General features: G+C 47.1%; 7 protein-coding genes across 7 annotated transcripts; 6 read left to right on the top strand and 1 right to left on the bottom strand.

Moving 5' to 3' along the window:
* Positions 1-214: 214 nt before the first annotated feature.
* On the top strand, positions 215-884 carry N7537_010635 (uncharacterized protein; the record flags this gene model as incomplete). The annotated part of the gene is made up of 2 exons (XM_056901689.1): positions 215-376; positions 405-884. The coding sequence occupies 2 exons, from the start codon at positions 215-217 to the stop codon at positions 882-884; spliced, it is 642 nt and encodes a 213-aa protein (XP_056750357.1).
* Positions 885-2,886: 2,002 nt separating this feature from the next.
* Positions 2,887-3,476, top strand: N7537_010634 (uncharacterized protein; the record flags this gene model as incomplete). Its single annotated transcript, XM_056901688.1, is given in 3 exon segments — positions 2,887-2,995; positions 3,007-3,110; positions 3,132-3,476. The coding sequence occupies 3 exon segments, from the start codon at positions 2,887-2,889 to the stop codon at positions 3,474-3,476; spliced, it is 558 nt and encodes a 185-aa protein (XP_056750356.1).
* Positions 3,477-4,399: 923 nt separating this feature from the next.
* On the top strand, positions 4,400-5,129 carry N7537_010633 (LysM peptidoglycan-binding domain-containing protein; the record flags this gene model as incomplete). The annotated part of the gene is made up of 2 exons (XM_056901687.1): positions 4,400-4,908; positions 4,955-5,129. 2 exons carry the CDS (start codon positions 4,400-4,402, stop codon positions 5,127-5,129), a joined length of 684 nt encoding a protein of 227 aa, XP_056750355.1.
* Positions 5,130-6,346: 1,217 nt separating this feature from the next.
* N7537_010632 (Sm-like protein LSM2) lies at positions 6,347-6,839 on the top strand (the record flags this gene model as incomplete). Its single annotated transcript, XM_056901686.1, has 3 exons — positions 6,347-6,360; positions 6,427-6,677; positions 6,808-6,839. 3 exons carry the CDS (start codon positions 6,347-6,349, stop codon positions 6,837-6,839), a joined length of 297 nt encoding a protein of 98 aa, XP_056750354.1.
* Positions 6,840-7,537: 698 nt separating this feature from the next.
* Positions 7,538-10,120, top strand: N7537_010631 (DNA cross-link repair protein PSO2; the record flags this gene model as incomplete). The annotated part of the gene is made up of 2 exons (XM_056901685.1): positions 7,538-8,461; positions 8,516-10,120. The coding sequence occupies 2 exons, from the start codon at positions 7,538-7,540 to the stop codon at positions 10,118-10,120; spliced, it is 2,529 nt and encodes an 842-aa protein (XP_056750353.1).
* A 1,039-nt stretch (positions 10,121-11,159) lies between these two features.
* Positions 11,160-12,385, top strand: N7537_010630 (alpha/beta hydrolase; the record flags this gene model as incomplete). The annotated part of the gene is made up of 2 exons (XM_056901684.1): positions 11,160-11,485; positions 11,542-12,385. 2 exons carry the CDS (start codon positions 11,160-11,162, stop codon positions 12,383-12,385), a joined length of 1,170 nt encoding a protein of 389 aa, XP_056750352.1.
* A 321-nt stretch (positions 12,386-12,706) lies between these two features.
* On the bottom strand, positions 12,707-12,934 carry N7537_010629 (uncharacterized protein; the record flags this gene model as incomplete). Its single annotated transcript, XM_056901683.1, has 1 exon — positions 12,707-12,934. One exon carries the CDS (start codon positions 12,932-12,934, stop codon positions 12,707-12,709), a length of 228 nt encoding a protein of 75 aa, XP_056750351.1.
* Between the last annotated feature and the right edge of the window lie 1,486 nt (positions 12,935-14,420).

Genomic DNA, 14,420 nt, shown 5'->3' with positions numbered 1-14,420 from the left:
TGCATCAGGTACACTGTCTGCACTGAGTGCATTCTTATGATATAATGATGTCATCTCCTGAATTAATTAAACCTCCTTCCTAGATAGTTGAGACCGCCACTTCTGCCGTGCGTCAGTATATATTACTACCTAAGCAGCATTCCGATGGTTCTGAACACTTACGAGCAGTACACATCCTCCTCTTAAGTTAGTGGAACTCTTCTTGCGCTTCTCAATGGCTTTTGATCCAACTAGTGTCACATATCCTACTGGTAACCTTCAGCACATGTTTGATCGCCATAAAGGAGACTGGGGTTTTGCTGGCCGAAATTGGAACAATCAGACGAAGGTTGAATTCCAAGCAGCTATCGCCCAGTTCATTGCTGCAGCACCAACAGTATGTCTGCTTTCTATGTGCTCATGAGATTCTTGCTGATACCTTTTCGGCCTACGCTGGTACCTATCGTGGACTGGATGCGTGGTTAGTTGTCGACTCCGCGACCCGTAAATGTGCGATCATCTACCGCCCCGGCTACCAGATCTGGTCCGGATGGATTTTGAGTCTTGCCCAGTTTACATACGCCACCACCCCGCCCTATGCCCTTGGCGGAGGGGCTCTCACCGTCTTTGGCGATATATTGGAGAATATTATCAAGACCGAAAGCCACAACGAACTGGACAAGCTCACCAATAAGTTCCTTGACACTTATAAGGTTCATGGAACTGAACGCTACGACGAAGCATCTGAAAAGAGTTTGATTGATTTCTTTGCGGTATTGGACAACTACATACCTCCAAATATGGTGGCAGTTGTCACTCCTCAAGCCAGCCACATCCAATCCCTAGATGAGGTGAAGAGGAGAGCAAACCATACCTTGGCTGTGCTTGAGAAAAACGTGTTATGAACTCAACCCCTCATCCTATTCTTTTCAATAAAAATCATTGATTAGGATTATCTTATGGGTTGTTGAATGAATTACAATCAAAATACGGCGCTGATGTTTAATAAGCCAATTAAAACACACCGAAATCCTAGGTAGTTTCCAAGACGGAACGGGCCATTCCAGTAACTAAGGTAGTCTGACAGAAAACTGGCGTATGAACAATGTATGGTATAGATGACCAATGTTGAAGACTCTAACTAAATTGACAAAATCCGCTTTTTCAACAATCTGTGCGGACCATGATAACTAACTGTAATATGCAATTTTGTATGGTATGCCTGGTACCTAATGTCATATGATGTTTCCGGTATATCACCTGGTTTCTACTATATATTCGGACTTGATATTCGACATACCCCCTAGTTCTTAAAGCCTATATTTTCCTAGCTTTAAGAGCTATCAATTCATTCAATTTCAAGCCTTCTAATAGCTTCAATTTTATTATTTTCAAGCCTTCTAACGGCTTCAATTTCTTTATTACTATACTCTCTTTAAATAGCCTCGGATCCATAGATTAGATAACTAATCTCTCTCATTCTAATTAGCTCTCTAAAGAGATACTACTTCTATCTTGGAAGCGCTTTCGTAAGGCTATCTACTAGTATAGACATAGGATGATCCGCTAAAACCCCAAGTGAAATCGCTTTTCCCGGGTTTAAAGGATTGTCTCCTTAAATAGAATCATATCCTCGATATAAACCGGAACATTTGGCCGCGGTTGTTTGTCAAGACCGCGCTTATCCACCAAGTATTTCATGCCCTATCCGTCTTCGTCAGCGCAAGCCTCCTATAGACGATTGGGCGGGGGGAAGGACTAAGAAACAAACCGTACGAACTGCCTCACCTATCTCTTTGCTTATCTCGTGTTTAGTGACTCGTGTGTAGTAAATTCGGAAGTACTTCCAATCCGCTTTAAGGGCGCTAGCTTTTATATAGCCTTTCTGACGGCGGCTATCGGGACTATACTCTAGCTTCAGACACCAATTTAGAAATCGATAGATCTCATTTGGAGACGCCTTACGTAGTGCATCCTCCGTATCCTCCTACTTTAGATCGGTAGACGGCTCTAACTATTGCCTTTATTTAGTAAGTCGAAGTTTTAACTTCTTCGTTTTGTTAGATCAGCCGTAATCCTCTGGTACCTAGGCTAGATCCTTATCCGTATTATTATCCGGGACTTGGTATCGGGCCTAGTAGATACGCTCTATATTCGATAAGTCTACTAGTAACGATTTTGTTCTAGTGCTTAGACTTGGCTTCTTCCTAGTAACCATTCGACTCGCTAGAGGGGAGTATTCCGACTCGGTGAGATCGGTCTTAGAGGAATCGGGCTCGAACGGTCTATTATCGCCGGTGTCGATAGGAGAGGTATAAGAAGATTAGCTTGTATTTCCGTGATTGCTAGTATAGGGCGTCCTCCGACGAGATATAGCTAATAGATTTCGCCGACCGTACGAAGAAACTACCTCGGAGCTCAAAACGTTTAACGTACGACTAAATAGGAGATTTGGAGATTGCCTATTATTCATGATTTCCTGGTACTGGCGAGGTTCTCGATTGATACAACCTTGAAAGTGCCACATGGAGAGACAGTATCATTGACTCTCTACTCTCTACTCCGTATCCCGTACTCCGTCTATGGCCCTAGTTCGAATGCGAACATGCCAAGATAATGTGGGAATGATGCCAAGGAACTAACGGTATTTATGCTGGAGACACTGGATTGACCAGGGACCAGTACAAGTAGGGTATTTCAAGGGGGACAGAAAGTTTGATCTAAACCTGCTCACAGCCCTGAGGGGGACTATAAAGCAGTCCTTCTAAGGTTCCAATGAGGCTGGACTTTTCTCCGTCTACAACTCCCCTTTAAACCACCGCAACATCCAAAGTCGACCAATCATGTCGCTACTTCGAAAGCCGATGAAGCAATGCCACTGGCTTCTAGGTTCCATTCGTAACATCTATGAATGGCTCCATTACTCTGAGCCTACCTAGGGCTATACTATCTACCGGACGACCTACACTCCCCAATCCAATGCCGCTTTCCCGCGTATGGTCGACCTCACCACGAAGTATATGAAAGACGGATTCTACAATTATTACGAATCTTCCTGTCAGTACAACTCTAGGGCAAATGAGTTCAAAATCACTCCCTGGGATAAAATCTGGCCTAATTACCAGCCACGGGTCATTGAAGATGCTTCCTAGTTCAACGGAGCATCGATAGACCAGCTCCGCGTGCATTTTAGGGCCGAGGCAACTGAGCGTGATGTGCTCGATGAGTTTCCTGGCTATCGTATGTTTATTGTCATTGACGAAGAAAGTTTTCACACGTTACAAACCGCTCCCCTTCCAGAGGACTCGAAATACGAAGAGAAGAGACGTTATTATGTGAACCTCGTCGAGGCGTTGGAGGTAGATCCATATGAGTCATTTCTAGGGTGGATGAAGTGTTCCCTGCCCTCGTTGTTCGAGGTGTGGTCGGATATGCAGGACGGGGCTTATATGAAGGACAGTTATTCGATGAGACCCGACGGTACTGATGTTTTATAAATTTGTTATGTCATGTGGGACTTGAATACTACAGTAACTAGACCTAAGATTCAATAGCTGCATATTGTCAGTTCTGCGGCCGAAATTGTTTATTGTATTGAACCGCCTAGGCAATCAACGACCCAAGATACGATTGACACAATGTCTAAAAAATCACTATCGTCATCCATCCTCTGAGTCTTTTATAACAGCCTGAATTGTTTTGTCATCAAAGCTCATTGCCCTTCAAGCAAAATTTAAGAGACATCTTGTATGAACTATATATATGTATCTATCAATTCACATGGTTACCTACTCAGCTTCAGTCCAGATCATCCGTGTCAATCTTCATATCTGACGCATCCGCGTTCAACTTATCCAGAGCCTCGATAGTAGGTGTGACATTGGATCCCGTCCTCACTGCGAATAGTCGTCTCATGTCAGCTATCTGGCCCGTGGCCCAGTTGGTATTTACTGTTCCAATATGCTGAAGCCGGTTTCGGAACCATTGATCCCACCAATCTTGGGAATAGACTGCCTCATTTCCATCGGCTACCAGACATTTAAGTTCAAAAGTCGGTCGAGATCAAATCTTACAGTCAGGCCCTAAGCCGCAGAATCCAAATTTATTGCAACATCCCTGAGCACAGGGTTTTGAGACAGAGCACTCTGGTTCAAAATCACAGCTAGCGACACAGTCGTCACCGCAGAAGTCATCGGTTATTCCGCAGTAACCGAATTTGTTGCAGAAGCCAGTGGCACAAGGCGCGAGAGCACCGCAGCCGTATCTGGGCCGGTTACAATGAAAATCGCAGCAAAGATAAAGTCACAGACAAATACTGCAATGGTATGTTACAGACTTCTCCGACGACGGTACATGCAACTAACTCCTTCCTCTACAAGACGTACTTAGTGATTTCACTTTGGTTCAAAGCACCGCGGATATGCCTGAAGCCGAAGCTTGCTCTTACTGCTACACAACTCGCCTCCAGATGATGCAACATACGCCTTACTCGATGTACGACCACTATTATCAAGAGGTTCTAGTAGAACTGAATAGCCGATGCGGCCTCTCCGGACCTACCGACATCCTTGAGATCCCCTGGGCGACCATCGAGGAGGAAAACGAGTTCTGTGTCTCGGACAATTACTACACAACAGTCCAAGGAGACAACTGCACATCCATCGCAGCGGCAAACAAGGTCTCATCCGCATCACTTTACACGGGTATCCAGGAGAAAATTGTGGATTGCTTCTCCATTAAAGCAGGCCTCAAACTTTGTCTTCCTTTGACTTGCGACGATACATACTCCGTCGAGCCAACAAACAATTGTACCGCGATCGAGTACGCTTACTCGCTTTCAACCGGGGATCTCTGCAAGTACAACCCTTGGATCTCCTTCGACTGCCAGCAAGATTTACGGCATGAATCTTTGTCTATCGGCACCCGGTGGTGCGCACTCCAATGCCACAGCTAGTACAGGTTCAACTACTCCCAGTAAATCAAACGGGTATAGTGAGGCTTGGTCTCCCCCACCGACGAACGCGACTGTGGCCGAGGGAACAACCCTCAATTGTGGAAGATGGCATGAGGCTGCTGCCAATGAGACCTGTGTTGGAATTTGTGCCCAGGAAAGTATCACACATGCTTTGTTCCTGGCTGTCAACCCTTAACTGGATGATGTTCGATGCTCGGAGACGTTGCAGACAGGCAAAACTTATTGTGCTGGTCCGTTGTATTTGTGGAATGATGCGGAAACTTCTTCCAGTAGTAGTGCCAGCGAATCGGCTTCTACAACTTCGGCCGTTTAGCTGAGACTCAATTCGAACTATATATACTCCGTGCCCAGGTGGCCGCAGACATCAACTGCTATTATAATTTATTCAATCAGTATATATAGGAACCCCCTATAGATCACTTCCCAATTACTTGCTGCATCTGAGTAAGCAATTTAGGGGTTATATAGCTGAGCATATTGCTCTTTAGAAATACACACTCATTTTACCACTTGCTCTACATAGTAAGATACTGGTATCAAGTCATCTTTGGTCCTCTATTGTTCGATAGAGTAGACTCCTTACGCCGCTAGTGACCTAGGGGCGTAAGGAGCACTAGTAAATTCGATAACCGAATGGTAAGCCTAACCAGAAGGACCTCTGGCATCAATAGGACATGCTACTAGTATGTTACAGAATAAGGCTGGTGGTGTCAAAGATGGTTCTATTGCTATGGCATAGCTATGTAAGATATCTCCCAGAGCTTAGTCATAGGTTAGTCATGGATAGTGCCGTCACATGGATCCATTCAGACACGCTCAGCCAGCCAGCTTTACGTAAACATCCAATCAGGGAAAGTAGTGACCGAAGTGCGAATAGTCATGTTTACTGTAAAACTAGATGGGCGTAATAGGACTTGAGGCTTGTCCAGCAGGGAATGTGCTAAAGCATGTTTGACGGCTGTGTAGCGGATGCAGGTGTGCATAGTTTGTGCGAGAAATAGGAAATGATTAGAAGGCGAAGGCATTATCAAGCCATTTGTTTCATAATAATGTGTGCTAGTTGATCTAAAACAAGCCTCCAAAAGTTTCTGATCTATGGTCATCCAAACTCTAGAAAATATGGCCAGGATTTCAGTTCTTGGAATTCATCGACTGCTTATATGGGGCCGTGCACGTGATCACCTCCGACGGTTTCTCTTTTGCACCTTGCCTTACCAACTCTCGAGCGCTGTCGACATTCCTGTTTCTAAATCTTGTGATATTCATTAATTTAAACCCTTCATATCCAACCCGCTGTATCGTCGGGCATCGGCAGAATACGTATCACAGCTCTGGTCCAGCGCACGTCTTCTCATCCAAGCACCCCTCCAAGCTTTCTTATCCACCGCAACCATGCTTTTCTTCAGGTATGCTATGGCGCAAAGCGCAAACTCAATCCGCAAAGGTGAATACTAATAGATGCTTCATTACAGCTTCTTCAAGACTCTTACCAACCAGACGGTCACCATTGAGCTCAAGAATGACATCCGCATTCGTGGAATCCTGAAGTCTGTCGACCAGTACCTGAACATCAAGCTTGACGATATCGAAGTATTGGATCTGGCCAAGTACCCTCATCTGTCCTCGGTGAAGAACATGTTCATCCGAGGCAGTGTGGTGCGTTACGTGATGTTGCCTCGGTCGGAGGTTGACGTGGGGTTGTTGGAGGATGCCACACGGCGTGGTAAGTTGTGCTTCGTTCCCCGAGCTGAGTTCTTGATATCAGTTCATGTTCTCGCCTCTCTTAAAGCATTTACGAAGGTTGCGACCGCGATTGCCATTCGAATCAATACTAATATAGACTCATCATACAGAGGCTGCCAACCAGGCTGGCAAAGCTCGCTAAACGATCATGGCCTCAATTTTACGACAAATCACGCATCGCGCTCTTCAATACCGTTGTTCCCACCAGGTGGTCTCCAGCAAAGAAAATGACTATATGCCCAAAAGTATGGGGTTTCAGGTGGCTTCCCAATTGTGGGTTGACCCAATCGATGGCCGGGGAGACGGGTTCATACAACGAAGAATGTTCGAAACTCCCATACCACTCGAGTGCACCCAAGATACCAAATGGACCTTGGATCGCCACTCATGAATCCTGCTGATACGCCGCAAAAGCAATTTCGTCGGAGATTACCCGTCTCTAGCTCACGCTGGCACCTGACTGCGTTGTTCATGATACCTCGTTAGACTTTTTTTTTTTTTGCAATAATGAACAGCAACTTTTTTTGGTCATTTGACTATATCACAATGCTCTAAAAATACCAAAATCAAGTGTAACTCCAGTTGGAGCCGAGTAATACCGACCACGTGACCGCGTGTCGCGATCCTGTTTCTTCGCGCATCTCGACCAAACTAATCATAGACATTGTCACTGGCGACCGTTCACATATTATGAATTTTTTATACATCTAACCAGACTGTTTACATTTCATCCGACCCAAGACTACGTTGGAACAGCTGCGAACTCTTTTATACCCTCGTCACGACTCGATTCTCGCTCACCGGTGGAACGGACTCCCACCCCTCTGTGACCGAGCCACAATGGCCGGATCCTATGCGAAGAAGGGGGTTACGCCATCCAAGGGATCTTCTGGGACAAGACAGTCCTCAATAAAGCGAAATTCGAGCATCCTGAGTTTCTTTCAGAAGACCGACACGCCACCGGGTGCCACTTCTCGCCAGGCTCGAATCACCCAATTTGCAACGGCGACCTCACGTTCACCGAGCAGCGGCCGGGGGACCCAGGCTTTCCAATGGGACAACAGTTCAAGAAATGATCCTGCTGGTGGACTTTTCTTGGAAGATAAAAAGGGACTCGCAAAGATTGAACGAGCGATGGTGACGAGCGAAAGAGAGCGATCTCTGACGCCTGATTTTTGGGGCGACAATGATGAGTCCTTGAAACCGGATGCCAAACGGTACAATGAGAGCGATACAGCGGTCAAGCGTCGGAAGGTCGACTCAGCGGGCAGTCCGGTCAACGAAACACAACAACCAGACACCGAATCGAAGACTGAAAAAGCACCCGCACCCGCACCCGCAAAGACCCAGAAAATGAGCGGACCATTTATCGATGAGTCTGACAGCGAAGATGATATGGAGGCATATCAGGAGCTTCATGAAACCACGCCTGCCATTAGGGACATGCCGAACGGGACATTGCAAATGGATAAAATAGTGGCTACAGAACGCACTTCCGAATCTACACCCCCGCCACTGGTAAGAGCCGCCACGAGTAATGCCGATAATGATGAACACGCGAATTTTGACGATATAGAAGAAGATGAGCTTATAGGGGAAGAATTCCGAAATCGGCCTTGGGAGGGCGAGGAACAAGGGGAGCAGTTCGACCTTGAGATAGATCCTGACAAGGATTTAAACGACTGTTCTGGTGTAGAAGATATTGAACAGGAAGTGAGCACATGCCCTATTTGCCAAATAGTGCTGAAGGATTTTAATGAAACGGTAAGTGCCCATTACTGCCTTTTGGGTGAATTGAAATGCTGATTCCCAGCATAGGCGATTGCAGTGCATGTCAACGACTGCCTGGATGGAAAGACCAACTCTATGGCGGTCACACCCACTCCTAAGCCTACAGTGAAGCCGAGTTCTAAGCCAGCCAACACCGACAAAGGGCTGACGCGCGCGGAGCGCGCTGCTATTGCCCGCCCTGCGCAAGGAGATCCCTACTCACAGAAAAAACCCATTGGAGGTTCTGCATTCTCCAAGATGATGGCTGGGAACGCGGAAGATACTGCTTGGGCTACTGCAGCCGCAAATGAGGTGTCTTCTCGCGGCAAACAAGCCTACCAACGGACTTGTCCATTTTACAAAATTCTTCCGGGGTTTTCCATATGCGTCGATGCCTTCCGCTACGGGGCTGTCGAGGGTTGCAACGCCTACTTTCTCAGTCACTTTCACAGCGATCACTATATAGGGCTCAGTAAGTCCTGGTGCCATGGACCCATTTACTGCAGTCGACCAACTGCCAATCTTGTCCGCCAGCAGCTTCGCGTTGATCCAAAGTGGGTAGTTGACCTCGAGTTTGAATATACCTCTGAAGTACCGGAGACGGGAGGGGTGCGGGTCACCATGATACACGCAAATCATTGCCCCGGTAGTTCGCTTTTTCTTTTCGAAAAGAGTTCTGGGAATGGACCCAATGCCCATAACCAACGGGTGTTGCATTGTGGTGACTTTCGTGCGTCTCCCGCCCAGGTGCAACATCCGCTTCTACGCCCTAATGTGACCAACCCCGTCACTGGTAAGCCGAGGCAGCAACATATCGACAAATGTTATCTCGACACCACATACCTGAGCCCGAAATATGGATTTCCCGCCCAGGAGGATGTGGTCACAGCGTGTTCAGAGCTATGTGTGCGTCTGAACGAAGAAGCTGGCGTCGGACCTGATGCGGGGAAGAACGGTGCAGGTGGTTTGATGGGCAAATTTCTCTCCGCCGCCACAGGGAGTAACAAAGTACCAGACAAAACCTCGAATACTGGAGGCCGACTGTTGGTAGTGATTGGAACTTACAGTATCGGCAAAGAACGGATATGCATGGGGATCGCCCGAGCACTTGGATCAAAAATTTTCGCGACTCCACCGAAGCAACGAATCTGTGCCTGCTTGGAAGACCCCGAACTCTCCGCGATGCTAACCAGCAATCCACATGAAGCGCAAGTACATATGCAAACCCTTTTTGAGATCCGCGCAGACACGCTGGCAGACTACCTGGATGGCCTCAAACCGCACTTCTCCCGAGTCGTCGGTTTTCGCCCGACCGGCTGGACCTATCGCCCACCAGCCGGGCGACTGGTACAAAATCCGCCAGTCCCCACTGTGCTACACGGCGAACATTGGAAGTCACCATTCACCAGCCAAGACCTCACACCGCAGCGCGGCAGTACACGGGAAAGTGCCTGCTTTGGGGTGCCCTACAGCGAACACAGTTCATTCCGCGAGTTGACTATGTTCTGTTGCGCTTTGCGTATCGGGCGGGTCATCCCGACAGTAAATGTTGCCAACCAGAAGAGTCGGGACCAGATGAAGGTTTGGATAGAGCGGTGGGATGCGGAAAAGAAGAAGAATGGGTTGTTTCCTGTCACTGGCGATCGGTGGTGATCAACGGCTTACCTATACGATGTATGGATAACATGATTATACTATATTTATCGCATTGGAATTTACATAGCGCAGATTTGTATTTAATTTTGGGTTCGCACGGCTGGTGTTCTTCTCGCTCTCGTTCTGATCCTCTTTCATGCATTTTTAGTGGTTTCAAGACTCGGTCGAGTACTCCACCTGGGCACTAAACGAAAGCCTAGGTCCTCGAACCTGGGAACGCTTGTAGATCGTTTCCTTGGATTTCGTTAGATATCGCAGCAGTTGGATCTATATTCTCGCTAATGCACCTGCCAGGGGATTGTTTTTGCAACGAACCCCTCCAATTCCCCCTAACAAGGTTAACATTAACATGCGGCCTCGCAAGATATACATATTACTCTGTACTACGCTGTACTATGTTACTATATCCTGATTACTCATACCTTCAGTCCCAATTTTGAATACCACCAGTTCCGCTGCATTCGAATTATTATCTATAATCTACGATATACGTACAATCAACCTGTGTTGATCCAATCTCGGGAGAGATTCGCTATTTGTGTTGGATGTGTTCTCATTTTTAGGGCTCTCGGACCAAGTGGATCAGCAAAGTCAGAGATCGTGAACGGTTATTCGTTCCGATTTAGATTCGGATCGACAGTATGCAGCAAGAACTGCAAACTTATACCGGTTTCTTCTCTTCAGACGGAGGTATCAGATCAAATGGAAGTGATGATTGGTGCCGTTAGGGCTACATGATGTCAATTTTCAACAATATCCTCCAACGTCCACGCTTTCGGACTCAGGGCTTAGCACCGGAGAACAACCTTTGATGGGCGTGCACTATCGATATATGCGTTAGTCGGGTTCCACTCCAATCACAGGGCTTTTGACAAATCATTTTGGGGCCTATTTTTCGAAACAGACTTGCGAGATTTTGGATAGGTTATTTTGTCGCGGGTGAAGCTTTCTGGTGGAAATTCTATATATGGGCGGCAACCCCTTTTGCGCTTGTTCGAACTGACTGCAGCGATACCACACACAACATCGATTCACGATGCGTACTTCAACAATTGGACTTTGGGCTTTAACGGCTGGTGCTGCCGCTACAAAGACCTGTTATAATGTCACAGTTGAGGTCCCTCTCACTGCTCGCAACGGCGTGTTCGACAACATCAACACACCCCAGACGAACTTTGACGCTACGGCTTTCGTCCTCTCCGCAACCAAACAGGGTGGAAATCTGTCAGAAACAGCCCTGTCGGGCTATGCCACTGTGTCGGGCCACTACAATATCTCGACACAATACTGTATGCCGAGGAACGCTGGGAACTCGGCCTACACGCTTCAGATCCTCACACATGGAATGGGCTTTGACAAGTCGTGAGTTTTGAGACTTGACTGGTCTCTATTTACAGTGGGCTAATGTAATAGCATAGATACTGGGATCTACCATTCAACAACTATAACTACTCTTACGTGGATTACGCCTTGTCTCGGGGATACCACACACTCTCCTACGACCGATTGGGCCTCGGCAAATCTTCACATGGCGACGCAAAGAATGAGATACAGGCATTCCTAGAGATCGAAGCTCTTGCACAGTTGACCCGCATGGCGCGCAGCGGCAAGTTGGCTAACATCAAGACTCCCGCCAAGGTCGTCCACGTCGGACATTCATTTGGGTCTGCCCAGACAGTTGCGCTGTCCGCTATGTACCCAGAGCTCTCCGATGCGCTCGTACTCACCGGGTATACGGCAAGCGCCGACTACATGCCCATGTTCCTCAGCGGCGCTAACTTCCAACAAGCCCGACTTAACGGAAAGAACTCAGACTACACAGCTGGGTACTTGACGAGTGCGGACATCGGCAGCAATGTATATCTCTTCTTCTACCCGCCCCATTTCGACACCGGCCTTCTGGAATTTGCCGAAGAGAACAAGCAACCGATGACTATTGGTGAACTCCTGACTATCACCGGTCTCCCGGCGCAGAGCAACTTTACAGGACCTGTCTATGTCATCGATGGTGCGAACGACGTACCATTTTGTGGAGGCGACTGTTTACACACCGGTGGGAAATCGGCTCCTATTCCCGCTGCGGCTAAGGTGATCTTCCCAAAGGCCAGCGCTTTCTCTGCCTATGTCCACCCCAACACTGGCCATGCTATCAATCTGCATTATAATGCCACTGGGGCTTATAAGCAGATTAATGACTTTTTGGGGGCTCACGGATTATTGAGCAAGAGTCATCATCATGATCATGCCCGTCATCGTCAGTGAAAGACGGGGAAAGTAAGGAGACCTGACTTATGATTCATGTACATTTATTACACATCTATATCTTGAACGATCAATAACGATGTACATACTACCCATGTACTTGATTTCCTGTGCCACTTCTTGGTTTTCCTTTTCCGGAAACTCGAAGTGAGACTCGTGAATCAGTCTTATTGCCCCGCAAAGGGACGCATCGGACTACAGTAACATCGATTTCGTACGACGATGCCGAACGCCAGTCTAGCCAATTTAATATCGATGCGGAGACGCACACGTGTACGGTGACTGGAGGGTTGTCAAATTGATCAGATATTTAAAACTGAATCAAGCCATCGACTCTGTGGTTGAAGTAGTATTAATGTCACGCTTGCTGGAAATCGACTCGGTGATCGGAGTATTCTCAACTCTATCCTCGCTGCAGCCCGCCATCTCAGAGTACGTAGCCAGTGGTGATGATTTCGGCTTCTGAGACTCACGGTATCGAAGTGAGTGTGCTCGCTGTCCCTTCGTGGGTGCCATTAGGCGCACCTGGGCATATGAGGTCACCGGCATCTTAGTGGTAGGGCTCCCGGACTATTCAATAGTGATTAGTATAGACCAAAAGAGACTTTTGACGAGATAAATTTACCATGGCTATGGAGGCCTTTTCATGGCCTGGGTCGTAGAAATTGCGAAATGGACAGTCCCTTAGTGGGTGGCCCCATCGCTCGCAAGCTTGACATGGACGTTTTGCTGCCTAGATATCCACAGGTAAAGTAAGTCGCGAGATCAATCAAACATGAATGTCCGTATTAAGTCTGAGGGGTAATTTCCCCCTCCCGATGCATATGGGCCGCCCTTTGATGGTTAAGGCGTGTCCACCCAGGATCGAGGATCACAAACCAAAGCCCACAATACTAGAACCATGGCATAACGGATAAACCGAAAGGGCTTACCATGAGTGTGGGTATTATTGTCGCTCAGGTGAAGAGAGACTGAGGATGTAGAAGAATAGAGGTCAATAAAGATGGTCTTTGATGAGCACTCGCTCATAGGAATTGTCCCTTCCTATAGACCTGAACAAGGATTTTCATCTTACACCGAAAGTCATTCGGCCATGTTTGAGACATAAAAGGACAGCGAATGGGTATTTCAAAGTGGTATGATTGCTGCTTGTGCAAATATAATAATACGCAGGGGCTTCCTATGGAGATCAATATATTATGTTAGTCTCTCGGTAGATGCCATGGAGATAATGTGTAGGTAAGGTGGCGTTGTGCATGGCGTTGTGCATGGCTTTGTGCATGAAAATAGACATGGGTAGCTCCAGGGCCAAGATACACGATAGAATTAATCAATCATAATGAGTAGGAACCTCATAAACCAGGGAAAAAGGATACAACAAAGACTTACATGTCTAGTGCCGCGTTCATTGGCGCCAATCTGTTGACACTGTTTGAGGGGGAGAAAGGAGGAAAGAGAAAGCGAGAGAGAAAGCGAGAGAGGCGGAGACAGAGAGAGACAGAGAGAGACAGAGCGAGACAGAGCAGCAAAATGTCAGTCGTTGACTATATCTGAGTTCTAATCTTGGAAGATGCTTAGATGCGTTGTCAGATGCTACTTACATTTTACTCACCTTTTGCTCACATCGTATAATCGAATGGTTTCCCATTACTCAAGATATATTCTCAGCTTCCGCATCAAATCATATTTCCTTCATTAACACCTCGGTAGCATCACCTTCTTTCCACCTACCAAGGAGAATTCACCATAACGAATCCACACCCACCGATGGCTGCTACTGCTGAAATCTGTCACATCAACAACATTCCGGGTACTAGGTGCTTGTCGAGACACTCTTACCGTTACGAGGACTTTTGCCAGAGAAATGGAAGGACGTGCGGGCAAGAAGATTACCTTACCGGTAAGTACACGTACGAAGTAGACACTATGGCGGCTATGGTGATTTATGTATGATTTCCATTTAAGCCTACGACTACAGACTTTCTAGGAATTTACTTTGGATTGAAGCTGAATGGATGTGGTTCTGTCTCCGGGA

This window comes from Penicillium hordei (assembly GCF_028827395.1).
Source record: "Penicillium hordei strain IBT 12815 chromosome Unknown utg000005l_segment0_segment0, whole genome shotgun sequence".
Taxonomy (NCBI): domain Eukaryota; kingdom Fungi; phylum Ascomycota; class Eurotiomycetes; order Eurotiales; family Aspergillaceae; genus Penicillium; species Penicillium hordei.
This window is presented reverse-complemented; position numbering and strand designations above follow the sequence as displayed.